Source organism: Suncus etruscus, chromosome 2 (genome assembly GCF_024139225.1).
Source record: "Suncus etruscus isolate mSunEtr1 chromosome 2, mSunEtr1.pri.cur, whole genome shotgun sequence".
Lineage (NCBI taxonomy): Eukaryota > Metazoa > Chordata > Mammalia > Eulipotyphla > Soricidae > Suncus > Suncus etruscus.
In genome coordinates, this window is record NC_064849.1 from 146751565 (window position 1) to 146779480 (window position 27916).

The following is a 27916-nucleotide window of genomic DNA, read 5'->3' on the forward strand; positions in this document are numbered from 1 at the left end:
CAAGCACCTATCCACTGTATTATCTGTCTGACCCCTTTTCTCTTTTTGCTGGTCTCACATCTAACTCATTTGTTAGTTTCTTTGGCTGCTCTCTAACCTGATGCAATACTCTGTTGAATTGTTATAACAGACTACCATAAACTGGTTGACTTCTAAACAGTCAACAACAAGGCTGAGAAGTCTAAGATCAAAGCACTGGCAAGTTAGTGTCTCTTTAAGTCTTGCATCCTGTTCTTTGTTGTGTCCATATATGATGAATAGAACTAAGAACTCTATGGAGTCTTTTTTATTAGGTCACTAATTTCGATTTTTTGTTTCTTTGTTTTTTGTTTTTGGGCCACACCCGGCGTTGCTCAGGGGTTACTCCTGGCTGTCTGCTCAGAAATAGCTCCTGGTAGGCACGGGGGACCATATGGGACACCGGGATTCGATTCGAACCAACCACCTTTGGTCCTAGATCGGCTGCTTGCAAGGCAAACACCGCTGTGCTATCTCTCCAGGCCCAGGGTCACTAATTTCATTCACTTCCTAATATAATGAATATGTAATATCATAGCATAATTTTAATATAAGGTAAATAATATCATATGGGACTTTATACAGTCTGGTCACTACCCCCCAAATTCAGTCTCCTGTTACTGTCAACCATAGAGTTTAGGATTTAAACATACAAATTGAGGCATGAGGGACTTAAGTTTAGTCTGCAGTGAATGTGTTGCCCATCTACTTTTCTTTGATTTTTCCAAATGCTACCTAAGAAAATGTTTATCTGCCTCTGCTGAAGGTTGGGAGTGATTTGTAAATAAGAAGAGAACATTAAAAAGGCTTATAATAACATTAAAATCTAATAGCAGATATTATAATGTTAAAAAATTCTGTAGTTCACTCCTACCCTGAGGTTTCTTCAATGAATATTTCTTCTAGGTTGAGACTCCACATCACTCTCCTCTGTTTTGCCTCATGGTTAATTTTTTTATCATTGAATTTCTGTGTTTCTGGACAGCTCAGTGCTTACAGGTTTTGATCCTTTGAAACAAACACGCAAAACAGATGTTCTCTTGAGAGAAATTGTTTCCAGTACCTAAAATATTTTAAAACTGGGGCCAATGACCTTCCAATAGTTTTTTTGAGTCATGTCTATAATTATATTAATTAATATATGATGTAATATTTACAGCTTTTTAATTTTCCAATTTAGATTCTCTTAATAGTTGATTGTATTGTATATCACTTTATTAGTACCTTAATTCACCTTTGTAAAAGGCTTGGTATAGATAAAAATGATCTTTATAACTGTAGTATCTTATTAAGAAAAGAGAATGTGGATAATGTCAACATAGTAGACATTTTATAACCTCCGTTATGTTGTCATTTACCAAAAGTAATGAATCATTTCTATATGAATGATTGGAAAATACTAGTTCATTCCGAAGCAGACTCCCTTAATTATTTAATTTCTCTCTGCCTTTCCTCTGTATCTCTTCCAGTTTATCACCCCTAAACTATTCTAATTGAAAGGTTCAATGCTTTTCAGTTTTCTTTCTATCCTTCCCTTTCTTTCTTCCTTTTTTCCTCCTTTCCATTTAACATTGTCACCTTTGTATGCATAAATAAATCCTCATCTCTACCATTAATTCCACATATCTAACTAGTAGAATTGCAATATTGTCAGGCAGCTTCTAACTAGGCTTCTTCACCACAGGCTTAAATTGAAAGGAAATAACAAACTCACAGTAGTTTTGTTCCTGGACTGGCTTCTGATAGTATTAGTAAGAAAGATAGCATTGATGATGCTGGTGACAATGCTGGCCAACATTTATGAGCTTCACTTTATTTTTAGTTCTTGAATTAAAACTTGATATGATTATGTCCTTGAATATTTATCACAACCTTTTGACTTAGATACTTCTCTCCCCTTTTGTGGATGCAAGTACTGAGATTTAATATTTGCTGAAGAGATGAACATGCTGCTGTAACTCACACATGTGCATCCAACTGCTTTCTCGTTCTCTTTTACCTCAACTTTATGTAACCAAGCCTGCTTAAACACGGGAAAGTGCTCTTTTATCAAACTCTGATGGCCTGAAAAAAGAGTTTGTTGCCTCTTAACTGGACAACCTATAAGATTCTTTGTTAAAAACGCTGATTAATGGTAGTGTTTGGACAAGAACTTATACCTTTTACCTGGCAAGTTTCATATTATTTTTATTTAACTTGTTAAGTATTAGCCAGTTATGAATGCTAAGAAATAACACCTCTGCAAGGGTACAATGTGGATTTATATCTCTGTGGAAATCTTGCATTTTTAAGGCAATAATTGCCTTAGTTTCTACCTCATTGATCATTGCCACTTTATCTTTCCTACTATTCTCCATAGCCTTCCTCAGTTTCTGCAAATGAGCCTCGGGACAGAAATGAGTCTGTTCCTCTTGCTTTCATCAGGGAAAAAGGAACCTATGGAATGGTAACTGTAACATTTGAGGTAAGTTTACTTTGAAACCTTTTTTTGTTGTTGCTTTTTGGACTACATGTGATAGTGCTCGGGCTCAGTCCTGTGTGCCAGAATGACACTTGGTGGAGCTAGGTGGACCATATTGGGTACTGGAGATTGATCTTGGGTCTATATGCTCCCAGTGTTTCACTCTGTTTCACTCTGGAAGTGTTTGTCTTAAATGATGATGCAGCGATTCCAATGCAGGTGGTGAGTGGTCCAAATCCACCTGAAGAAGATTTGAGTCCAGTTCGAGGAAATATCAGCTTTCCCCCTGGCAGAGCAATAATAGTTTATAACCTGACAGTACTTGATGATGAGGTAAGGTAAAACTTGAAGTGCTAAAATAGGACAAGATATTGCCCATATAATGTATTGAAACCTTTTCAGTGTTTGAAAGTGTTTAAAAACTTCTTTTTTTTCTGCCACACCCATTTGGTGCTCAGGGGCTACTCCTGGCTAAGCGCTCAGAAATTGCCCCTGGCTTGGGGGGACCATATGGGATGCCGGGAGCTCGAACCTTGGTCCTTCTGTGGCTACGCTTCCAAGGCTAGAGGTAAGGCGTTTGCCTTACATGCAGAAGGACGGTGGTTTGAATCCTGGCATACCATATGGTCCTCCAAGCCTGCCAGGAGCAATTTCTGAGCATAAAGCCAGGAATAACCCCTGAGCGCTGCTGGGTGTGACCCAATAAACCAAAAAAATAAATTAAATTAAAGCAAAAGTAAACAAACTGAGTATTTTATAAACATCAAGCAATGATTACTTACTTTAACTAAGTTTGCAAGGACAGTGCCTTAACCCCTGTACTATCTGTCCAGCCCCAGTACACTTATTTTAAAAGGGAAAACTGTTAGATGCAAGAATAATTCACGATTGAAGTGTGTAGATGACATTTATGTAGTTATCCAGATTCTTAGGTATATTATTTGACCTTTAATGCTACTTCTGTAAAATGAACACTAAAAAATTCTATATACACTCTTCTGGCAAAGATGAAAAAGAAAAAAGATTACACTGCACCTGGCAGTGTTTAGAGGCTACTCTTTGCCTGGTGCTTGGGATTACTTTGCGGCTGAGCTTGGGGTATATGAGGTACTAAGGATTGAAGCTTGGCCTCTCTTAGGCACAGCATGGATTAATCTCTTTATGCTATATTTCCAGCCACCACTTTAGATTTTTAAACATTTTTGTTTTTTGTGGTTTTTGGGTCACACCCGGCAGCACTCAGGGGTTACTCCTGGCTCCATGCTCAGAAATTGCTCCTGGCAGGCACGGGGGACCATATGGGACGCTGGGATTCAAAATGATGACCTTCTGTATGAAAGGCAAACGCCTTACCTCCATGCTATCTCTCCGGCCCCAGATTTTAAACATTTTTATGTCATTTTATTTTATTATAGAATACATTTTATGATTTGGTTTATTGGCAGGTATTTTGACTATCAATAATTTGCCATTTTCATATTGACAGGTATCAGAAAATGATGAGATATTTTTGATTCAGCTGAGAAGTGTAGAAGGAGGAGCTGAAATAAACACCACTAGAAACTCGGTGGAGATTATCATTAAGAAAAATGATAGTCCTGTGAGATTCATTCAGAGTGCTTATTTGATACCCGAAGAAGACCACATACTCAGCATTTCAGTGATTCGTGGAAAAGATGACCTTGGAAACCTGATTGGATCAGATGAAGGCGAAGTGTCTATCAATTATGTTGTTATAACTGGGAATTCAACAGCACATTCCCAGCAGAATATAGACTTCATTGATCTTCAATCAAACACAACTATTATTTTTCCACCTTTTGTTTATGAGTCACATTTGAAGTTTCAAATAGTGGATGATGCCATACCAGAGATTGCTGAAGCATTTCACATTGTGTTACTAAAAGATACCTTAGAAGGAGATGCTGTACTTTTAGGCCCTTCTATTGTGCAAGTCACCATTAAGCCAAATGATAAACCATATGGAGTCCTCTCATTCAACAGTATCCTGTTTGAGAAGACAGTTGTCATTGATGAAGATACAACAACAAGGTTTTTTATATTATTAATTTTGGGAGAGACTTTTGGGTCATATCTGTCAGTACTTAGAAGCTGCTCCTGATGCTGTGCTTAGATGTCATTCCTGATAGGGCTTTGGAGGGATCCTATGTGGTGCTGAGAAACTGCTTGCAAAGAAATGCTTTAATTTCTATACTATTTGTCTAGCCCAGTCTTGTTTATTTTAAACTTGTTGCTAGAAATATTTATCATTTCAAGACTTAATGCTGGTGGTGTGGGGCCCAATGTTGAGACAGTAAGATTTGGTGGTATTTTTTTAGCTTTATTTTACTTTTCCTATTCTGAGTGATCTAAACTTACAGGTGAATTTGTATTATAATAGTTCGTAGGCCACATTTTTATTAATATTTTTATTTAAACACCTTGACAACAAATATGATTGTAGTTAAGTTTCAGTTATGTAAAGAACACCCCCCTTCATCAGTGCAACATTCCCATCACCAATGTCCCAAATCTCCCTCCTCCCCACCCCACCCCCACCTGTACTCTAGACAGGCTTTCTATTTCTCTCATTCATTCACATTGTTATAATATTTCTCAATGTAGTTATTTCTCTAACTACACTCATCACTCTTTGTGATTTCATGTCATGAGCTGGACATTCCAGCCCTCCTCTTTTTTGTCTCTGAGAATTATTGCAAAAATGTCTTTTATTTTTCTTAAAACCCATAGATGAGTGAGACTATTCTGCATCTATCTCTCTTCCTCTGACTTATTTCACTAAGCATAATAGATTCCATGTATATCTAGGTATAGGAAAATTTTATGACTTCATCTCTCCTGAAGGCTGCATAATATTCCATTGTGTATATGTACCACAGTTTCTTTAGCCATTCATCTGTTGAAGGGCATCTTGTTTGTTTCCAGAGTCTGGCTATTGTAAATAGCATGGCAATGAATATAGGTGTGAGGAAGGGATTTTTGTATTATATTTTTGTGTTCCTAGGGTATGTCCCTAGGAGTGGTATAGCTGGGTCATATGGGAGTTCAATTTCCAATTTTTGGAGGAATCTCTATATCACTTTCCATAAAGGTTGGACTAGATGGCATTCCTACCTGCAGTGGATAAGAGTTCCTTTCTCTCCACATTCCTGCCAGCACTGCTTGTTCTCATTCTTTGTGATGTGCACCTAGGCCATGTTTCAAGTGCATTTCAAGTACATTACAAATGCTCATTTTTAGTCTAAATACTTCTTTTTTAGTGTTGTGTGATCAATCTGAGTTTGAAAAGACTAGTTGAAGATAATAGAGTTATCATGTAATCATATACATTTCTGCATTTATTTTTTAGATTTGAAGAAATTACAGTGGTCAGAAATGGTGGCACCCATGGGAATGTTTCTGTGAACTGGCTATTGACACGTAATAGTAGTGACACCTCACCTGTAACAGCAGACATTGGCCCAAGTTCTGGAGTTCTTCATTTTGCTCAGGGACAGATGCTGGCATCCATTCCTTTGACTGTCATTAATGATGATCTTCCAGAGGAAGCAGAAGCTTACTTACTTCAGATTCTGCCTCATACAATATTGGGAGGTGCAGAAGTGAGCGAACCAGCAGAGGTAACCTCTTATATTTATTTGGATATTTCTGTGCTTTAAAAAGGCCTAGAATATGATGACACAAATTTATTTAGTTTGGTGTCACAGGAAGAAGACTGGTTTTGTAATGGGTAGTTGCTACCTTAGCTCAAGGTTAACTTTTTTTGTTTGTTTGTTTTTGGGCCATACCTGCTGACACTCAGGGGTTACTCCTGGCTTTGTTCCTATAAATCGCTCCTAGCTTGGGGGATCATATGGGATGCAGGGGGATCGAACCTCGGTCCTTCTGAGGCTAGCATGGGCAAGGCAGATGCCTTACCGCTTGTGCCACTGCTCCAGCCCCAAAGTTAACTTTATGTAAAAAAAAAGTGGGTTTTTCTAAAATTTTTACAAGTTATGCATTAGGGAAGTTTTAAATTTTGGCTTGCTTTTGTTTCTGTTGTTGTTGTTGTTTTATTTCTTTGTTTTGGGGCCTGAGCTGTGCTTGAGAACTACTCTCAGCACAAGTATTTTGAGGTTACTGCTGATTGTACAAAGAGGGCCATATATTTCTAGGGATCAAACCTAGTACTCTTGCATGCAGAGTAGCTGTCTCTCTGGCTCCGAAATCAGTTTCTTATCCATGTTCTACTCTACCCCATAAAAAAAGTAAACATTTGTGTACAAAATACATGATTACATTTAAAAACTTAGAATTCCTAGAAGAGCTATATTTAGGAAGTATTAGAGTAAAAATACTGCACTTTCATGTTTTATTTTTTTATCTACAGCTTTTATTTTACATTCAGGATAGTGATGATGTTTATGGCTTAATAACATTTTTTCCAATGGAAGACCAAAAAATTGAGAGCAGCCCAAATGAAAGATATTTATCCTTGAGTTTTATAAGACTGGGAGGAACTAAAGGAGATGTGAAAATGTTTTATTCTGCACTTTATATTCCTGCTGGAGCTGTGGACCCTTTACGAGCAAAAGATGCCATCTTAGTTGTATCCAGGAGAAATACTCTCGTTTTTCCAGAACAAAAATCTCAAGTTACTACAAAACTACCAATAAGAAACGATGCATTTCTTCAAAATGGGGCCCATTTTCTAGTACAGGTATTTTAATTATTAAATTACTCTCAACTTTGGGTAATCTGTTTATGTGCATTTATCTCTGAAAGAATTAACTATTATTTTTGTTCTTATTTGTATTTTGGATTTTATTAATTACTATTAGTTACTTGAACATTCCAATGATGGAGGCTTGTTTGTTATTTAGACATATAAGAATGAGTAAAACACTTAAGTTAGTATTTATAGCAGATGATAATAAAAGCACATCAGGCATGAAATACATAAAAAATTATAATGAATCTGTTGAGTAATTGTTCAAAAACTGTTAATGGGGGTGGGAGCAGGAGAAAGATATTTTTTGTTGGTTTGGGCAATGTGACATGAGACTGGATAAGCTTTTCATGTTGGTAACTGCAAGAAAAGCATGCCAAAAATAACATGAGAAAGCTATATTGAATGCTTTGAAATCATATACTGAAAAGTCTCTGATAATTGTATGTCAATAGAGTCTTCGAATTTTCATCTACTTAAGAGCAAATAAGGCTCATACTATTCTTTCCCACTTAGTTCTCTTTTTTTTTTTTTTTTTAATTTAACACCAAGATTTACCCAGCTGTTTACAATACAGTAATTTCAGGCATTATGTTTGTAGGACTCAGAAACTCTTAGATTTGACTCCTGCCTCAAATTAGGGAAGTTCTTAGCTAGTACTTCTTCAGTAGACTTTTACCTCGTTCTCCTTTACCTTCTGTGACCCTATATGCAGATATTGCTTCTGTTTGTGTAGTCTAATATGCTACACATCTGATGTTGTTTTCATTTTATTTATTGATTTACTGATATATTTTTGGTTTGGGGTCCCACCTGGTGATGTTCAAAGGCTGTTCCTGTAGGAACTGCCCCTCTAGGAATTACTACTGCTAATGTTCAGGGATTATATTTGGGGGACTAGGTCAGGGAATCAAACCCAGGTAAGTCACATGCGAGGCAGGTATGCTCTCTTCCAGCTGTACTATCTTTCCAGGTCTTGCTTCAACATTTTTTTTATTAGATTTTCTATTTCTATTCTGTCTTGGTGATTTCCATTACTATACTTTCAACTCATTGACTTTATTGGCAGTTCTTTTTGGTCTATACTTATGTTGAATTCATTAACTTAAAGATATTTTTAGATCATTTATTTCTGATAAAGCTACTGATCTCTTATTACTCTAAATATATTATTTTCATGTTGTTTTTATGATTCACTTAGCATTGTTAAAATAGGTATTTCAAACTTATCAGACAAAAATCTATTCAGTTTCACTATATTGCAGCTTTTCCTAAGCATTCTTTTTGCTTGCAACATCATTTGGGGGGAACTTTCTGTTTCCTTATTTTGTTTAAAATTGAATATACATATATACTAGCATGAATTGATTAACTATCTTTTCTTGATTTGTTCTGTAAATCAAAATATCAGATTTGTAGACTGCATGGTGTAATTTAAGGATAAATATCCAGGATATTGTATGTGTTTTATGCACTTTTCCATCTGTTGAGATGATTGGAGGCGTAGTGTCAGCATAACATGAAAGCTTATGTAGTAGAAAGCAGAGAAATAAATGTTGTGGGTACCATGAATTCAAGCTTACCAAGTATCTACTAGTGTCTAAAATGAAGGGAGTAAGATTATAGTTTCCTTCCCCTTTAGGCTGGTTTCATTGTCTGCTCTTTTTAGCTAATTTAGAGTATTGTTATCTCTGTGCTATGGTTGAGATTTATAGGTTCAGATGGGTGGAGATACAAAAAGAGCATCTAGGAGCTTCAGGTTTGTGTTTGGTCCATGGGAATTCTCAGTAGTAGCCAAAGGAAGATATAGTGAGGATGATTCTTGGGGTCGATAGGTGGTATCATTTTAAAAATGTTGCTCCATTTATAGACTGTGTTCAGTTCATTTGCTCTGACTCTGACTGGAGGTAGTAAACACCTTGGATGAATATAATCCCACCAAGAGCCTTAGTGTGGACAGAGCAAGTGCTATGCAAAGCCAGAGGGGAACTTCTTTTGTGCAGAAGCCACAGGTAAAGCTATTGCAGTGCCCAACAAGTTCTCCTGTTGGGCCTTAGCCTCATCAACATCAGCTGCACCACTCAGGAGCATTGGCTACTATGTCAACCCCTATCTTGAAATAAGGACTGTACCAGCAGCATAGGAATCCTCCAGTGGCCTCAGGCACGCTGGCAATAAGCGCTGACATAGCTCCCATCGATCCCCGCTCTATATGCCAACTCCCCAATGGGTGCAGAGGCCAATTTTTCTCTGCTCCTCCCTGAACTTGGCCATGATACTCTGCTTCCAGGGCACTGTTTAGCCTCTGTTTTGCACCTGCAGACTCCCTCCCTCTCATTAATCAGGGCTTTCCAGATTCACCCTCACCCATTTTATTTATAGTTACCCTGACCCTCTCTGAAATCCCTACTGCTCTTATTCTTCAGCCATCTGGCCCTTTTTCAGGTCTATATTTCACTTTGTTAATCATTTAGAAAAAAATGCAGGAAAGTGTGTTTGCTATTTCTTCTTATCCACCATCTTGCTGTGATGAATCTTGTATCGCACGATGTGGCCCTAAATCCCCCAATATATATATATATATATATATATATATATATATATATATATATATATATATATATATATATATATATATATAAAAAAACAGGAATAAAGCTAACATTTTTACCTTGCAACTGTTGTCTTTTCGGAACTGGGACTTTGTACACTTCTGCAGTCTTTGCTGTGACATGACTTGAGTTTGAGAACTGATGATGCAGAAATGTTAACTTTTAGAAAACTGTTTCTATTTAGAAAAAAGTTTGATTCTGCTGCTTCAACCAGTTTTTTTTTTTTTTTTTACTGCGTATAGAGATCTTTTGAGTCTATGTCATTATTAGTCATCTGTATATTAACTGTTGGTCTTTTGAATATATCTTTTCAAAGGAGCTGCAAAGAATTGATAGTGACAAAATCTTATTACAAACCTATAAGTCTGATAGTATGCAGTCTCTTATATTCACATTCTATTGACTATGACTATTTTTTTGCTGACGTTTAAAAACTAAGACAAATGTTTATTTAGCATGTGAATTTTGATGATCATAGGATAGAAAGTTGTTCATACCACTATTCCATATTTAATCTTTATATATTTAGTTTAAAAAACAAAGATTTTGTTCAGATTTTTTTATTCAGTTCATCTAACACTTTAGAAAAAATGCATTAAAAAAAAGAAAAAATGCAATTATTAGTTACTGGCATGATTCCTTTAGGCTGAAACAAGCTGTAGTCTCTGGAAGACTGGTTGGAATGAGATGGTTGTGTAATTTGTACAGTACTTAATGGATGAGCAGCTAAAGAAGAGGAGGCACCAGAATGCATGGAGAGATGAATGGAGTCTCAGAAAGGCGAATCTGAGACATGAGCATCCCATTCTTTAGTAACCCTTTTAGCTAAATGCATTAGGCTGAGATACAACTTTTGGCAGGCATGTGCTGTTCCTACTTGCAAAATGTTCCTTTGTAAGCAAAGAAGGACTCTTTATGAATGAAGCAGTTTGAGACTAGGAAATGAAGCATGTAAGATTAGTGTTTCCTTCTGGATCAGTTAATCTTTCAGCCTTTTTCTTTATATTTTTTTTAAATAAAAAGTATATTAAAAAATAAAACTATATATATCTCAAAAGTAGTTGAACTAGGATAAATTTTATAACACCTTTTGATAAATGAAAGGATAGAAATGAAAATATGAAATTATGACTTTTTCTTACTTTTATGTAGAAAACTTTGATGCAAACATGTAAATAGTATTATCAGTTTAGTTTTGTGAAAATTAGAAGTGAAATGTTTGTCCACAACAGCTTAATTTGAAAATAAACTGATTTATTTTAAAAATGACTCCTCTAAGTACTACTACTGACTTTCAAATAATATGCTTTTACTATATATCCTTATACATAAAATTTATACGTTTTGATACTTTTATTTTATTTTATTTATTTATTTTGGGTTTTTGGGCCACACCCATTTGATGCTCAGGGGTTACTCCTGGCTCAGTGCTCAGAAATTGCCCCTGGCTTGGGAGACCATATGGGACGCCAGGGGATCAAAGCGTAGTCCTTCCTTGGCTAGCACTTGCAAGGCAGACACCTTACCTTTAGCGCCACCTCACCGGCTCCTCACATTATGATACTTTTAAAGATAATATATATATATATGTGGGTATATATTATAAATACACATTCCTCCAGAATGAGTATTATACTCTTGCATTTAACCAGTTATGCTTACATTTTATTAAAGCAAATGTAGTATACTGAAACTTATGTTTTATTTTACTTGATTAAATATTTTTCTTTACTTGATTAAATATATTATGTCAAAATAAATATTAAATATAAATGTTAGGCAAAACTAGTCTAACATTTTTTTTGAGCAAATGAATAGTAATCAGATCTGGAACATTTTATAACTTCTGTGCAGAGAATGGCTAGATGTATAGAATTTAAGAAAGATATATACCTTTGCAATTAATATAACATAACAAAATGTAAGAATATGTGTGTGATTATTACCAGTCTTGTTCACTTGTGGATAAGTGAACAAGTCATACATCATGAGTTAAGTTTACTCACAATTCTACATTTTATGTCTACTTAATGACTTTGTTTTCAATTTATAAAGTCTAGACTAGACTAGAAAGATATATAATACAAGAGAAGGATAAGGCTCATGTCTTTCACAAAGTTGACTCCTATACTGTTTATGGTCCCCTAAGCACTTCCAGGAGTGATCCCTAAGCACAGAGCCAGGAGTAAGCCCTTAACATTGTTGTGTGACCCCAAATCCCTTCTTCCCCAACTCTCTGAAAAGAATGAGAGATTATTGGAGAGAAAGAGGAGGTGAATGCCTCACAGTCCCTGTAACAGCGTGCTCTTCCCTTGCCCCAGCATTGGTGAAATTCACTCCAGGATCCCTCCTCCACCCATGTTCCCCCAAATACTGCTTCACTGGCCTTCTGGTCCCTTACTTTAGGGCCTGAGCAGGTCCATGACCTTTGGTTTCAGTCCTGAAACATGGCCTAGTTAACTAAGTGTTTCAGGAGCTGTCTCCAAATCCTTGAGCATTGTGGGGATCTTTAATTTGTTATTTAGTTTAGAATTACCTTTTTTCCCCTTTCAGTGGGTGAGACAGGGTGTGCCCACACAGTAGTTATGCTAGGTGTTATACCCTGGTGCTAAGGATCAAACTCAGGGTCTCACACAGCAAGGCAAGCTTTCTGCTGTGATGCAAAAATTCCTGGGTTAGGAAAGGCTTTTTTTTCCCTCTTGGGTCTCACTCAGCTGTGCTCAGCAGATATTCCTGGGTCTGTGCTAAGGAATCACTCCTGGGAGTCTTGGAGGATGCCAGGGATGGAATCTGAGTTTACTGTGTGGGCTCCAGCTCAGGAATTGCTTTTTATTTGGACATATGTATGGATTCTGCAGTCCTATAAGAATTTCTTATATTTCTTCTGAGATGAACAGTGTATGGACTGATAAATTGTATTTTGAAAAGCTAGTGTGTTTAGATATTGAAGTTTGGTGATATATAAGGATTCCTAATGTGGTCAATTGCCACTGGAGAAAGGAATCAATACATATTATGTAGGTGCTGTAGATTCAGATCCAAGATACATATTGAAAAATGCTGAAATGGGGATGGATACAGAATTCTTGTCCTGTTGGGAAGTAAAAGTCTAACACATACAAAACAATATTAAATTAGCTGTAGTATAATTTATAATTAAACTTTAAATGTTAGGGAAGATAGCAGTGGAAACAATAGTGGAAGTTTAAGAAATGAGTTCTTAGATATTTGGATTAAAGTCGAAGTAGTAAGATATAGGTAATGAGGAAGGAAATCAGTTGCTTATGCTGATCAGTAGTAGTAAAGGACATGGATTGAAATGATTTCTGTTTTGGATTTTTGTCTATCTGTGAGACATTTGTATGATGATAACTGGAAATTGACTACATATATCTAGAATGTGAGAGATAAGAGATGATTAGGTATTAGACATAAAATAAGGTGCTAAGGAAGAAGAAACCTGAAGACTAATAAAAATGAAGAAGCAGAAAGAGTTCAAGAAGCCTTTGTAAGAAATATGGTGAATAAAGGAAATAAAGGCTATTGTTGAATTTTTGATGATGTCATACAAGTTTATTTTGTCAAATACTAATACTACTACTTTTAATTTAAAGGTGTCTCTTCCCATTTTTATTGTGTGTATTTTTTAAAAATTATAGCTGGAAACTGTGGAGTTGGTGAACATAATTCCCCCTGTCCCATCTATAAGTCCTAAGTTTGGGAAAATTCGGAATGTTTCTTTAGAGATTACTCCAGACATTGCAAATGGAGAAATTGGCTTCATTGGTAATCATCCAATCATTTTGCATGAACCAGAAGATTCTGATGCTTATGTGGTAAGTAGGATCTTTTTTTTTTTATTGATGGAGTGTAATGCATTTGAAATAACATTAGAAAATGTGGTTATTGCATGATTAGTATATAATGTTAACTCCGTTAATAGAAAAACCTTTAATAGAAAAGTTTGTAATTTGACCTAAGTGAGGTGTGTGTGTGTGTGTGTGTGTGTGTGTGTGTGTGTGTGTGTGTGATATTTTTGGTCGTCTTTTGCTGTATTCATAGACTAAGGTTGTAATGACCTGATCAGATTATATGACTACTTTTTTTTAGATAGCTACTTCTTTGGTGTGGCTACTTTTTTTTTTTTTTTTTTGGTTTTGGGTTTTGGGTCATACCCAGCAGCGCTCAGTGGTTACTCCTGGCTCTACACTCAGAAATCACTCCTGGCAGGCCCAGAGGACGATATGGGATGCCGGGATTCGAACCACAGTCCTTCTGCAAGCAAGGCAAATGCCTTACCTCCATGCTATCTATCCGGACCCTGGTGTGGCAACTTTTAAAAAAGTTGTGGGATTTTGGGTCTGGAGTGATAACACAGTGGTAGGGCGTGCAAGCAGCCTGTCCAGGATAGACGATGGTTTGAATATCCTGGCATCCCATATGGTCCCCCGTGCCTGCCAGGAGCAATTTCTGAGTGCAGAGCCAGGAGTAACCCTGAGCACCGCTGGGTATGACCCCTCAAAACAAAACAAAACAAATCAAAACAGAGCAAAAAAATTGAGGGATTTTTTGTTTGTTTATTTGTTTTGTTTTGTTTTTGAGCTACACCTGAAAATGCTCATTGGTTGATCCTGACTCTGCAGTTAGGAATTACTTTTGGCTGTGTTCAGAGGATCATATGAGACGCTGTGAATCAAACCTGGGTCAGTTTCGTGCTGCCCAAGCATTGTAGAGAAAGCCTCATGCCCCAATTCCACAGGGACTGGGGAACACACTTCTGGAAGCAAAGACAACATAGGAAATAATTCACACAAGGTTTGGGAGATAAAACAGGTTCAGAAACATCCACCACAAGCTATCTGCCTCTTTATCAATGTTTAGTTGATTGTATGCTGGGGGAACATTCTCTGAAAACTCAAGTCTATTCCACTGATCTGAGGATCTGTTTTTATTCCAAATCAAAATAACAATGAGGTACCATCCCACACCACAGAGACTGGCACACATTACAAAGACCAAGAATAATCAATGCTGGCGGGGATGTGAGGGAGAAATGAACTCTCATTCACTGCTGGTGTGAATGCTGTCTAGTCTAGCCTTTATGGAAAACAATATGGAGATTCCTCAAAAAACTGGAAATTGAGCTCCCTTATAATCCAGCTATACCACTCCTAGAGATATACCATAGGAACACAAAAATACAATTCAAAAATCTCTTCCTCACACCTATATTTATTGCAGTGCTTTTTACAATACAACTCTGGAAACAACCATGATGCCCTTCTACAAATGAATGGCTAAAGAAAGTGTGATACTGGGCCCGGAGAGATAGCACAGCGGCGTTTGCTTTGCAAGCAGCCGATCCAGGACCAAAGGTGGTTGGTTCGAATCCCGGTGTCCCTTATGGTCCCCCGTGCCTGCCAGGAGCTATTTCTGAGCAGACAGCCAGGAGTAACCCCTGAGCACTGCCGGGTGTGGCCCAAAAACCAAAAACCAAAAAAAAAAAAAAAAGAAAGAAAGAAAGTGTGGTACATATACACAGTGGAATATTATGTAGCCGTCAGGAGAGATGAATTCATGAAATTTTCCGTGGTTGTACATGGAACTATATGCTGAGTGAAATAAGTCAGAGGGAGAGATAGACACAGAATAGTCTCACTGATCTATGGATTTTAAGAAAAATTAAGGACATTATGATAATAATCCCCAGAGACAATAGAGATGAGGACTGGAAGGACTGGCTCACAATATGAAGCTCACCACAAAGAGTAGTGGTGCAGTTAGGGGAATAACTACATTAACAACTATCATGACAATCTTTTTTTTTTGGGAGGGGGGGTCACACCTGACAGCGCTCAGGGGTTACTCTTGGGTCTACACTGAGAAATCGCTTCTGGCAGTCTGGGGACCATATGGGATGCCGGGATCAAAATACCGTCCTTTTGCATGCAAGGCAAATGTCTAACCTCCATGTTATCTCTTAGGCCTCCTATCATGACAATTTTAATGAGTGAGAGAAGTAGAATCCCTGTCTCAAAATCAGGCAGGGGTTGTGGGAGTACGGAGATGGGGGACATTGGTAGTGGGAATGCTGCATTGGTGAAGGGGGTTGTTCTTTTTGTAACTGAAATTCAACTATAGTCATGGTTGTAATCATGGTGTTTTTTTTGTTTTTTTTTGTTTTTTTTTTTTAGGAAGCATCAACTTTATTCATACCCTATTCACCACATGTGTGTGGCCTATCTCATAACCTTTCAAGCACAGCCATTCTTCGCTAGCCCTGCATCTTTTTTTTTATCTTTATTTAAACACTGTGATTACAAACATGATTATAGTTGTATGATTACAGTCATGTAAAGAACACCCCCTAATCATGGTGTTTTAAATAAAAATTTTATTAAAAATAAATATAACAAACAAGCAAACAAACAAAAACAAGCTATGTGAAAGCAGGTAAAAGGCAGACAGGCTAGCTGTGGACATAAACCAAAAATAGTCTCTATGATCTGAGGTCTTTATTGGGAAGAGCAGGACCACTCTCCTATGGGTGGAGAACAGGTCGAAGTAGGGGGTCATTCCAGAGGTACTTCCCACCCAGGTGGGACAGCACATGCAAAAAAGAATTATCCTGAATAAAGTAAAATCCGGTTACTCAACATGCTATCTCTTCAACCCCTGGTGGTACTAATTTTAGATAGTGTAATGCCATTTGACAAAAATGGTAGCTAAATACTGAAAACAATGTACTAGAGGTGTTCTTGACTCATTTCTGGGTACTTACATGCTTATATCTAAATTAAGCCTCTGTAAAACTTGGTTTCTGTGAATTCCCTGGTGGAGATGATGTCTGTAAAGTTGTGAATTCCAAGTCTTAGAATTTTCTTATATATGTGTAAGGGTAAATATTTGCAGTACACACACTCTCTCTCTCTCTCTCTCTCTCTCTCTCTCTCTCTCTCTCTCTCTCTCTCTCTCTCTTACTCTCACGAATATTGCTTCTTGCCAGATATTCTGGCTCTGATTTTTCAGTCTCTATTATTCTCTAAGCATTCTTTTTCACACTTCAGTTGGGTTGTGTTCAGATAAGGAATGAAGAAAAATGTTTATGTAATCAAAATCTCATTTCAAAATATGGTGACCAGAATTTTCTTTCCTTATGTCTGTTAGAAAAACTTCATTTATCAAGAAGGCAGTTTCATTTTACTTTTTTTTTTACATGTTCCTTAATATTTTGTTTCCAAATTATCAGGGAAAAATCTTAAAAGGGTTATGTTTGTTTTTAAAAAGCGGATTTGAGACTGGAAAGTAGGTAGGATGTTTGCCTTGCATTCAGTCATCCAGGTTTGATCTCCAGCATCCCATATGGTCCTTCAAGCACTGCCAAGAACAATTTCTGAGTGCAAAGCCAGAAGTGATCCCAAGCACTGCTGGGTATGGCCCAAAATAATAATAATAAAAAAGCAAAATAGTGAATTACTCAAAGAAAAAGTAAATTGCTTTTCAAGAGGCCATGCTGACCTTGATATTTGGGAAAAATGGATTTGCTTTTATTCATTATCTTATAAAACCAGAATTTCTCCATTTCATATATTTCTCTGGAGGGAAATTTTTCATTTTTTTTGTTTTGTTTTTGGGTCACACCTGGCAGCCCTCAGGGGTTATTCCTGGCTCTATGCTCAGAAATTGCTCCTGACAGGCTTGGGGGACCATATGGGATGCTGGGATTTGAACCACCGATCATCTGCATGCAAGGCAAACGCCTTGCCTCCATGCTATCTCTCTGGCTCCTCTGGAGGAAATTTTATTTGAAAGTAGACTTGGTTTTCTTGCGCCTATATTGTTCATTCTGGGAAACAGCATGAAGAGTGGAGGGGTAATTTTATTTTTCTCTATGCCCCATCTAGAGCCTAACTATGCCTGCTTTCTCAGGGTTATTCAAGATGCTAGCCTCTATTATTTTTTGGTTTTCCCTCAGAATTTAGCACTGACAATGGCTAACCAGATTAGCAGACTGGATCATGAGTAAAGCATTTTATGTGTTGTCAAGGTGGATTATGTGAACTGGTAACAGAGAATACTTTTTTAGAAGCTTAAGACAAATAGCATTCCTGCACTCAATGTTCATTTATATTCTTTGGACAAAGCATTATAATACAATATATTTTAACATATATTATGTGTATATATCAAGCAAAATATTACCAAGTGAAATATACTTTTAGGATTATGTATTAGCTTTCATATATTGAGCTCATCTATAAAGGGATACTCGAAAACTCATTACAAATGTACAAAATAGGAAAACAGTGGCTACATTCACATATGGGAATTTATAACAGACAAATTAAGTAAGTTATCAAGAGTAACTCAGAGCCCTCTCTGTAAATATTTATCTTACCTCTTATTTATTTATTTATTTATTTTAATGGCTAGAAACATTGCTTATCCATATTTATATTATTCTTATTCCTATTTTGCATTTTTTCTTATTTATACCTGGATCACTTTAGATGTATTTTATGAATGTAATTTTTCATTTTTAACTACAAAATTTTATTTTTCATATTTGCTGCAAAAGTAAATTCTTTTGTTAGAACATATCTGATGAAAATTTAGCAAAATTTGACTGTCCTATGATATTTTTGCTTTTAGAATAACTTTTATTAAAAATGTTTCAGATTAAATATGCTTGTGTATATGCATTGGTATTCAGAAACTAATAAAATAGTCCTATCTAAAATTATTTTTCATTTTTTTTATTTTGGTTTTTGGGTTATACCTGGCAGTGCTCAAGGGTTACTCCTGGCTCTGTGCTCAGAAATCACTCTTGGCAGGCTCAGGGGTCCATATGGGATGCCGGGATTTGAACCACCACCCTTCTGCATGCAAGGCAAAAGCCCTACCTCCATGCTATCTCTCCAGCCCATATCTAAAATTATTTAAAGTGGGGCTGGAGTAATATCACAGTGTTAGGGCATTTGCCTTGCAAGCAGCCAACCCTCTCTGGACATACCTGTTCAATTCCTGGCATCCCGTATAGTTCCCCAAGACTGCCAAAAGTGATTTCTGAGTGCAGAGCCAGGAATAACTCCTGAAGCCACTGGGTGTGACCCCCCCAATATTATTTAATGCTTATGGTAATATTTTAGTTGTATTTAATGACATTTTTTGTTTTTGGTTTTTGGGCCACACCTGGTGTCTCTCAGGGATTACTCCTGGCTATGTGCTCAGAAATCGTTCCTGGCTCGGGGGACCATATGGGACGCCGGAGGATCTCCCTAGACTGGTGCATGCAAGGGAAATGCCTTACCGCTTGTGCCACTGCTCTGGCCCCTGTATTTAATGACTTAATAGTTTATATCTCTGTTGAATATGTGTGATTATATATTACTATGTGTATATATTTATATGTGTATCTGACTGGAAATACATAAATATATAAAATTTATGACTTTATCTCAGAAGAACTTTTAATTTTATTAGGTATGCATTCCTTTACATCGAGATGGAACTGATGGCCAAGCTACAGTTTACTGGAGTTTGAGAGCATCTGGGTTTAATTCAAAAGCAGTGACCCTGGATGATATAGGTCCTTTTAATGGCTCTGTTGTGTTTGTAACTGGGCAAAGTGACACAATGATCAACATTACTGTCAAAGCTGATGACATACCGGAAATTAATGAGACTGTGACACTTTCCCTAGACAGGTAATAATCAAAATGGAAATGTGTAATATTTATATGTTTTAGTTCTCTTAAGTATTTAAACTCTTATAAAAGACTAAAGAGAAAGCTAAGCAGTAAAATGTGGTCCTTCTGGCTTTCCTGTTTTTGAAGACTTCAGATTAAACTTATGAATAATTACTATTTTTTTTTTAGTTTTTGGATCACACCTTGCAATGCTCAGGGATTACTCTGCACTCAGAAATTTTTCTTGGTGGGGCTCAGGAGACCATAATGGATGCCAGGGATTGAATCTGGGTTGGCCACATGCAAGACAAGTACTTTACCTGTTGTATCCTAGCCCCAACTATTGAATATTATGACAGTGAATTTTATTTTGCTATTTATATTGTAAATAAGCATCACTTAGAGAATATAAAGAAGATATTATCATCTGTTAAAAATAGGTAGTGCCTTGCTATTAAAACTAGGTAGCAACAAATCTAAAATATTATAGTTTTTCTGGCTTCATTTTCTTTTTTTTAATTATCTTTATTTAAACACCTTGATTACTAATATGATTGTGGTTGGGTTTCAGTCATGTAAAGAACACCCCCCTTCACCAGTGCAACATTCCCATCAACAATGTCCCAAATCTTCCTCCTCCCCATCCCACCCCACCTGTACTATAGACAGGCTTTCTACTTCCCTCATTCATTCACATTGTTATGATCATTCTCAGTGTAGTTATTTCTCTAATTGCATTCACCACTCTTTGTGGTGAGCTTAATGTCGTGAGCTGGACCTTCCAGCCTTCCTCTCTTTGTCTCTGAAAATTATTGCAAAAATGTCTTTTATTTTTCTTAAAACCCATAGATGAGTGAAACCATTCTTTTTGTTGTTGTTGTTGTTGTTGTTGTGGTTGTGGTTTTTGGGTCACACCTGGCAGTGCTCAAGGGAAACTCCTGGTTCCATGCTCAGAAATTGTTCCTGGCAGGCATGGGGGACCATAGGGGAAGCCAAATTCGAACTGATGACCTTCTGCATGAAAGGCCTTACCTCCATGCTATCTCTCCGGCCCCGAGTGAGACTATTCTGTGTCTATCTCTCTCCCTCTGACTTATTTCACTCAGCATAATAGATTCCATGTACATCCATGTATAGGAAAATTTCATGACTTCATTTCTCCTGAAGGCTGCATATTATTTTATTGTATATCTTTACCACAGTTTTTTTTAAATATTTTATTTAAACACCTTGATTACAAACATGATTGTGGTTGGGTTTCAGTCATATAAAGAACACCCCTATCACCAATGCAACATTCCCATCACCAGTGTCCCAAACTCCCTCCTCCCCACCCCACCCCTGCCTGTTCTCTAGACAGGCTTTCTATTTCCCTCATACATTCTCATTGTTAGGATAGTTCACAATGTATTTATTTCTCTAACTAAACTCATCACTCATTGTGTACCATAGTTTTTTTTTAGCCATTCATATGTTGAAGGGCATCTTGGTTGTTTCCAGAGTCTGGCTATTGTAAATAGCGCTGCAATGAATATAGGTGTGAGGAAGGGATTTTTGTATTATATTTTTGTGTTCCTAGGGCATATCCCTAGGAGTGGTATAGCTGGATAATATGGTAGATCAATTTCCAGCTTTTTCAACAGAGTAGATTAGAGTTTTTTTTAATTAGTAAAAGGAAAGCGTTAGTCTTTAATGGAATTCTCTTTTATGTAGAATTAAACCATTGAATTATACTTATTTTGCAGAGAATCAAAGTACAAATTTGAGGAGCATTTTTTTTCAGTTACAATAAGTATTAAATGTACAAAGCATAGTAAGAAAATGCTACAGTCTCTTTAACAGAGTTTTTGTTATTTGTAATTCAGGAATCTTTTTCTGAAACAAAAAAATGTAATGCTGCGTTTAATGGATATAAGTGAATTAAGAAAAGAAATAACAAACAGCTTTATGTGCTAGAATTTCTTTAGTAATATATATGTTAGAGAAGTTTAGTTGTTCCTTGAGAGCTTTGTAAAATTTACAATTTAGTGACAGTAAAATTTATAGGTAATTAAGTCAAGACTGATGTGGTATTTATTATCTATTTATTTGTTGGGGCCATATCAGTGGTGCTAGGTGCTATTCCCAGCTTAGGGCTCAGGTTCACTTTTTTGGTGGTTTTGGGGTATTGGGTCATGCTAGGGATCACACTCAGGGCTCCTGCATGCAAAGCATAAACTCAGACAATTGAGCTATTTCCCTAGCCCTAATTACTTGTCCTCTCTATTTTACTATCAATCTCTTCTATTTTTTTAGACACATTTTATAAACCTAATGAGCATTTTAATTTTTAATAAAAAATGAAATAAAATGTAAAATGAAGGGGACAAATTATTTTTCTTTTATTTTCAGAAAAAAGCACATTATTTCATTTTTCATAGAAAAGTAAAACAAAACAACTAAACTAATAGCAAAATATAAAAATAAAATCTAATATGAAAATCAAAATGTTCTTTTAAATAATAAATATTTTTAGGTTATAATGAAAGGTATTTTATATAATTTTATATAATAAAGGAAATCAATTAATTAAAAATCACCATATCAATTTTTTAGTTTTAGTTAACACACTAAAATGAAAAATTAAAGAATACTAGTGTTAATACAAAAAGCTTCTGTGTAATATTGCAACAAGAGACGTTGGATGGTTTATTGTGCTATTTTTCTATTAATGTCAAACTTAAATATAAATTTTCTGTATTTAAGTAAATATTGGTTAAGATTGTTTTAATACTGAAGTTATAGTTTTTTAGTGTTGTTTCAGTTAAGAATCCCTTTTTGCTTATCTTTTCCTAAATCAAAAGATTTTTTTTATGTCACTTCATTATAGGAAATTTTGTTATATATGAGTGTAAGTTAATGTTACTTGATTAAAAATAATACCCAAAGGTAGAGTATTCTGGTGTGTTTTTCAAGGTTATTGGAAATACAAAGTATTGGAAATTTGGAATATTGTTTACATTTTTTTTTTTTTGTTTTGTTTTGTTTTTTTTTGTTTTTGTTTTTGGGCCACACCCGGTGATGCTCAGGGGTTACTCCTGGCTATGCGCTCAGAAGTTGCTCCTGGCTTGGGGGACCATATGGGATGCCGGGGGATCGAACCGCGGTCCTTCCAAGGCTAGCGCAGGTAAGGCAGGCACCTTACCTCCAGCGCCACCTCCCGGCCCCTTGTTTACATTTTTTGATGTAAGGTTTAATTTAAATGACAATCTAATTAAGCAATCATATCTTAAGTCTTGAGTATGCAAATGACAAAGGTATATATCTGCTTATAGAGATTCTGTTTTGTTGGAAAACAGGTTTATGCAGTGTTATGCTCTGCGATTTCAAATGTGCAATAATTTTTAAAGTGGTTTATTCCCAAGTATCCCTAAGCTAAACAAATGTTTTTTTTCTATATAGTTACTTGACTTTATAAATATGTAATATAAATTTATGCAATCTTCTATTTTATATATTGATAAACTACAAAGTAAAAAACCCAACATTTTGTATAGTTTGTATTTTACATATTCAAGGTGAGAATTGTATTAACTTAACAAATATAAATTTAATATTTATACATATTATATTATAAATAATATATTTAGAAATTAAATATAACTATAATATTCTATTTGAAAAATAAAAATAAAAAAATACCAAACCCAGAAAAACCAACTACTTAAATGGTTTAGAGCAGAGAAGGAGGGCCACATCTGGCAGTGTTCAGGGTTTATTTCTTGCTCTAACACTCAGGGATCACTCCTGGTAGTACTCTGAGCGCTATATGAGGTGCCAGGAATAGAAGAACCCTGGTCTTCCAGTGCTTTCTCTAGCCTGAGTTTTTACTTAACACCTTATTTAAATTTCTAAATAATTATAGATCAGACTGAATGAAACTTGTCCAATGTATGTGGTTTGTGAATATACATAAGTGCTTAACACACTCCTATACCTTGGAGACTGGAATGAATGTCCTCCCTGTGCTTTGATATGCTGGTTGGCTATGGGGTTGTCTTTACAAAGAGAGAACTGCAGAACCTTTTGCTAATATTTATAAGTAGCAAAGAATAGGTGTTCTGAGATCCTACAAAGTAAACAGTACTAGTTTCTGGGGGTAGTAAAAGAAGGCCTGTATATATGCTTTATTTTTACCACCATTCTAGATTTTTAGCAGTATTTGTGTGTGATTTTGGCAAATGGTGTCTTTGTTTCCTTTTCCTCCCTCATTGACAGGGTAGAAACAGAAAGGTTTGTCGTGTATTTTGGGTAAGTGTTCAAAATAATGCATTGTTTTTTAGTGAGTCAAAATTTTGGTTTGCAAGCTACTGTTTTGGACAAGGATGCTGCTGTGCTTGCTGCATGACCACAAGCCTTGAGAAATTTTGCTCCTTCACCGCCTGTGCATGCCTTGTGTGTAGTTCCACTTTATTTTTATTTTTGTTGTTTTTTGGGCCACACTTGGTGACACTCAAGAGTCACTGAACTATGTGCTCAGAAATCACTCCTGGCTTGGGGGACCATATGGGATGCCGGGAATCGAATTGTGGTCCGTCCTAGGCTAGAGTGCGCAAGGCAGATGCCTTTACGCCCTGCGCCACAGCTCCGGCTCCAAGTTCCAGTTTCTAATGATCTGGTGAAATTTGATGTCATGTTTTTGTCCTAGGAGTTTAAATTTTTGAATGCATTTAAATAAAATATATGATACTTTTAGATGTAAGTCCTTAATAAAAACTTAAAAATACTAACTTTTCTTATAGCTCACATATCATTCAGGAAATACTGTGTTTTGTCAAATTTTTAGTATCTTTTATGAATATCAGAGTTGGCTTAGGTAAAGAATAAGCAAAATCAGAATTTTTATATGTTTTATTAATTTCTATTTATTAAAGAAAGTCCTTGCCTACAGTTTCTTAGCTGTATGAAGAACTTTTTAAATTTTGCCTTTTTACAGAAGCCTAGAATAGTTCAAATTAATTAAGGATTGGTTTAGTACTAAGAATAAAGTTTTATATTTTATATTCTATTCCAAATTGATATATTCTAGCTTATGAGTATGTAGGAAATCTTAATTACTGAAAATATTGATATAAATGAAATTAGAATATTTTATGTGAAACTCATATGATTACATCTACAGTAAATTATTATGGTTACGGGCCCGGAGAGATAGCACAGCGGTGTTTGCCTTGCAAGCAGCCGAGAACCTAAGGTGGTTGGTTCAAATCCCGGTGTCCCATATGGTCCCCCGTGCCTGCCAGGAGCTATTTCTGAGCAGACAGCCAGGAGTAACCCCTGAGCACCGCCGGGGTGCTCAAAAAAAAAACCAAAAAAAAAATTATTATGGTTACATAAAGTCTTTTATTTGAACTGTCTTTTTGGATCATTTGTAATTTTACACAATGATTTGTCAGATTTCCAAATGCCAAGGAAGAATATCAATTCATACTCTCTACTACATAGAAAGTTATCTATGCTTCCTACATATTAATTTTGCTTCTTTATATTCTGAGATCTGCTTATGAGTACTTTTTGGTTCAGTAGAGATATTTGGAAAGGTTTGAGCAGCTTACAGAATTGAAAATTTCTTAAAGAACCTATTGGCTAGTAAAGAATCTGTTGGTGATCATTCTAATTATACATTAAGCATAAAAGACATAAAGAACATTTTATTTTATATTTATTTTAATTATATATATATATAGGTTTTTGGGTCACACTCAGCTGCACTCAGGGGTTACTCCGGGCCCTATGCTCAGAAATCGCTCCTGGCAGGCTCAGGGGACCATATGGGACGCTGGGATTCGAACCAACCATCAACCTTCTGTATGAAAGGCAAACGCCTTACCTCTATGCTATCTCTCCAGCCCTTTAATTTTATGTATTTTTTTAATTTTATATTTTTAAGTATACCCCCTTCACCAGTGCAACTTTCCCACCACCAGTGCACCCCCATTTCCTTCCTCCTCTTCCTCATATAAAACACTTTATTTTAATACTTTCTTTTGAGACACATGTATATTTATTATAGAAATATAATATATCTTGGATACATCCTATCGATTTAAATGTTTTCTACTATTCTTCACAATAAAATTTATGTTAGATTAAATTGAGGTTAATTGAATAATAAAATTATTGCTATTCATAAAATGTGATTTGTTTCTTTTGATTAGTGTGTCTTATTTTAACTCATAAAGTTATTTAACTTCAAATGGTATAGTTTTATATAATGGGCTTTAAAAGAAATTCAAGTATAGGAAACTTTTAGTTAAATGCAGCTTATATGTTAATAGCTAAATGTTTCTTAAATATGTATCTTATTATTTATTAACATAAACTATATTTTCCATTTTTGGTTACTTTACTCTGGTGTGCATATGAAGTGATTGTTTTCAATCATGTGCAATAAATTCTGAAACTTTTGTAAGAGATCTGCATTAGTCTGCAAAATTTAGATGAAAGCTATACATAGCTGGCACTATTTCTTCTCTAACTTGTCCAGGGTCAATGTGGAAAATCAGGTGCTAAAATCTGGATATACCAGCCGTGACCTAATTATCTTGGAGAATGATGATCCTGGGGGAATTTTTGAATTTTCTCCTGAGTCCAGAGGTCCCTATGTTATAAAGGTAAGTATGAAAAAAATTCACATCTGTTTTGTACTTAGAAATTCAGAAGAGTGATCTCAAAGGATTTGGACTTTTGTGGATATTTTTTAAAGGAAGGAGATTCTGTGGAACTCCACATAATTCGGTCCAGAGGAGCTCTAGTGAAGCAATTTCTACACTACCGAGTAGAGCCAAGAGATAGCAATGAATTCTATGGAAACACTGGAGTACTAGAATTTAAACCTGGCGAAAGAGATATTGTAATAACTTTGCTAACAAGATTGGATGGGATACCAGAGGTATGGGATTTAATTTTTTTCATATAATTTTGGAAAGTTAATTGAATTTAGTCATTTGTTCTATAAATATATTGAACACTGGCAAGGAGAAACAGAAGAAAAGAGGATTTTATAAAAGGAATAACAGCTAAAAACCCAAAGTAAGATATTCAGATTGAATTGTATGTTTGTCCTATACAAAGAAACAAAAAGCAATCTGAAACTTTGAATAGGATCAGTTTTCAATTTTTAACCTTTATTTTAATATTATTTTATTCTGTGTGTATTCATTGTACTTTTATTTGTTTTAGAACTGAAGTTTTACTATAAAATTATATGCTGAGGGGAAATAAATTTTTACTTTTCATTAATGTGATAAATTTTCTATATTATAAACTAAAGTACATGTAGTTTTAAAATTAATTTTATTTAATTTTCATCCTTTAAATGACAGTCATTACTGATAAGGTACAATCTTCTGTATACTATTAGCCTTAGAAATGTCTTTATCTGGATACTGTGTGCTTCTGAATTGATAAGAGTTTAGAAGTAGTACTGACATTTTTGTCCTTTTTGTGCAATACATGTGTCTGAAAATTTATTATGAGTTATATATATATATATATATATATATATCTTTTAAATTTACTTAGAAAATTTTGACCATATAATTTTTCTTCACTGACATGTTTATTTTAGTTGGATGAACACTATTATATAATCCTCAACAGCCACGGTGAATGGGAAAGCAAGCTGGGAAGCACTACCATTGTCAACATAACTATTCTGAAAAACGATGATCCTCATGGGATTATAGAATTTGTTTCTGATGATTTAAGTGTCATGATAAACGAAAGTAAAGGAGATGATATTTATAGTGGTAATTGATTCTATTTTTTGTATCTTATTACTATTGACATATAGGAAGAATCATTCTTTTAATTTATTTCTATGGTAATTAGTTTCAGTTGTCCAGTCAATCTGCCTTAGAAAATATTGTATTTTAGAAATTGATATTTTAACAGTCATATTTAGAACTATTCATTTTATCTTGTGCTTGAAATATGATGATACTGACCAAATACTCAATAATGAGTTGAAAGAAATATGGAAAGATTTAAAACTAAAAGTTGTTGATAGGGAACAATTACAATGCATGAAACTAGAGTGGTTTACAATCACTTTGTTTTTGTTTTTGGGCCCCCCCTGCAGCACTTGGATTATTCCTGGCTCTGTGCTCAGAAGTTACTCCTGGCAGGCTTAGGTGACCATGTGGATGTTGGGGATTGAACCTGTGTCATCCGCAGCATGCAAGGCAAACTCCCTACCCACTTTGCTATTACTCCGGCCCCAAGAAAGTCACTTTTGAGTTTGCAGCTTCTTCTAATTGCTTTTAGCATTTATTTTTTATAGGATTGTGATAAGTACATATAATTAATCACATTTTTTAATTTTTGATCAAAGTGGAACATATTTTTCATAGTAATATTTTAAGTA

At 35.5% G+C, this 27916-nt stretch overlaps 1 protein-coding gene across 1 annotated transcript in view; it reads left to right on the forward strand.

Annotated features, from left to right (window-relative positions):
* Positions 1–27916, forward strand: part of ADGRV1 (adhesion G protein-coupled receptor V1) — a 322278-nt gene that overhangs the window by 10524 nt on the left and 283838 nt on the right. Inside the window, 10 exon segments of the mRNA XM_049769107.1 lie at positions 2378–2482; positions 2699–2812; positions 3966–4531; positions 5850–6120; positions 6870–7199; positions 13480–13656; positions 19304–19527; positions 26036–26162; positions 26255–26440; positions 27119–27299. Of these exon segments, the coding sequence (XP_049625064.1) occupies positions 2378–2482; positions 2699–2812; positions 3966–4531; positions 5850–6120; positions 6870–7199; positions 13480–13656; positions 19304–19527; positions 26036–26162; positions 26255–26440; positions 27119–27299 (2281 nt within the window).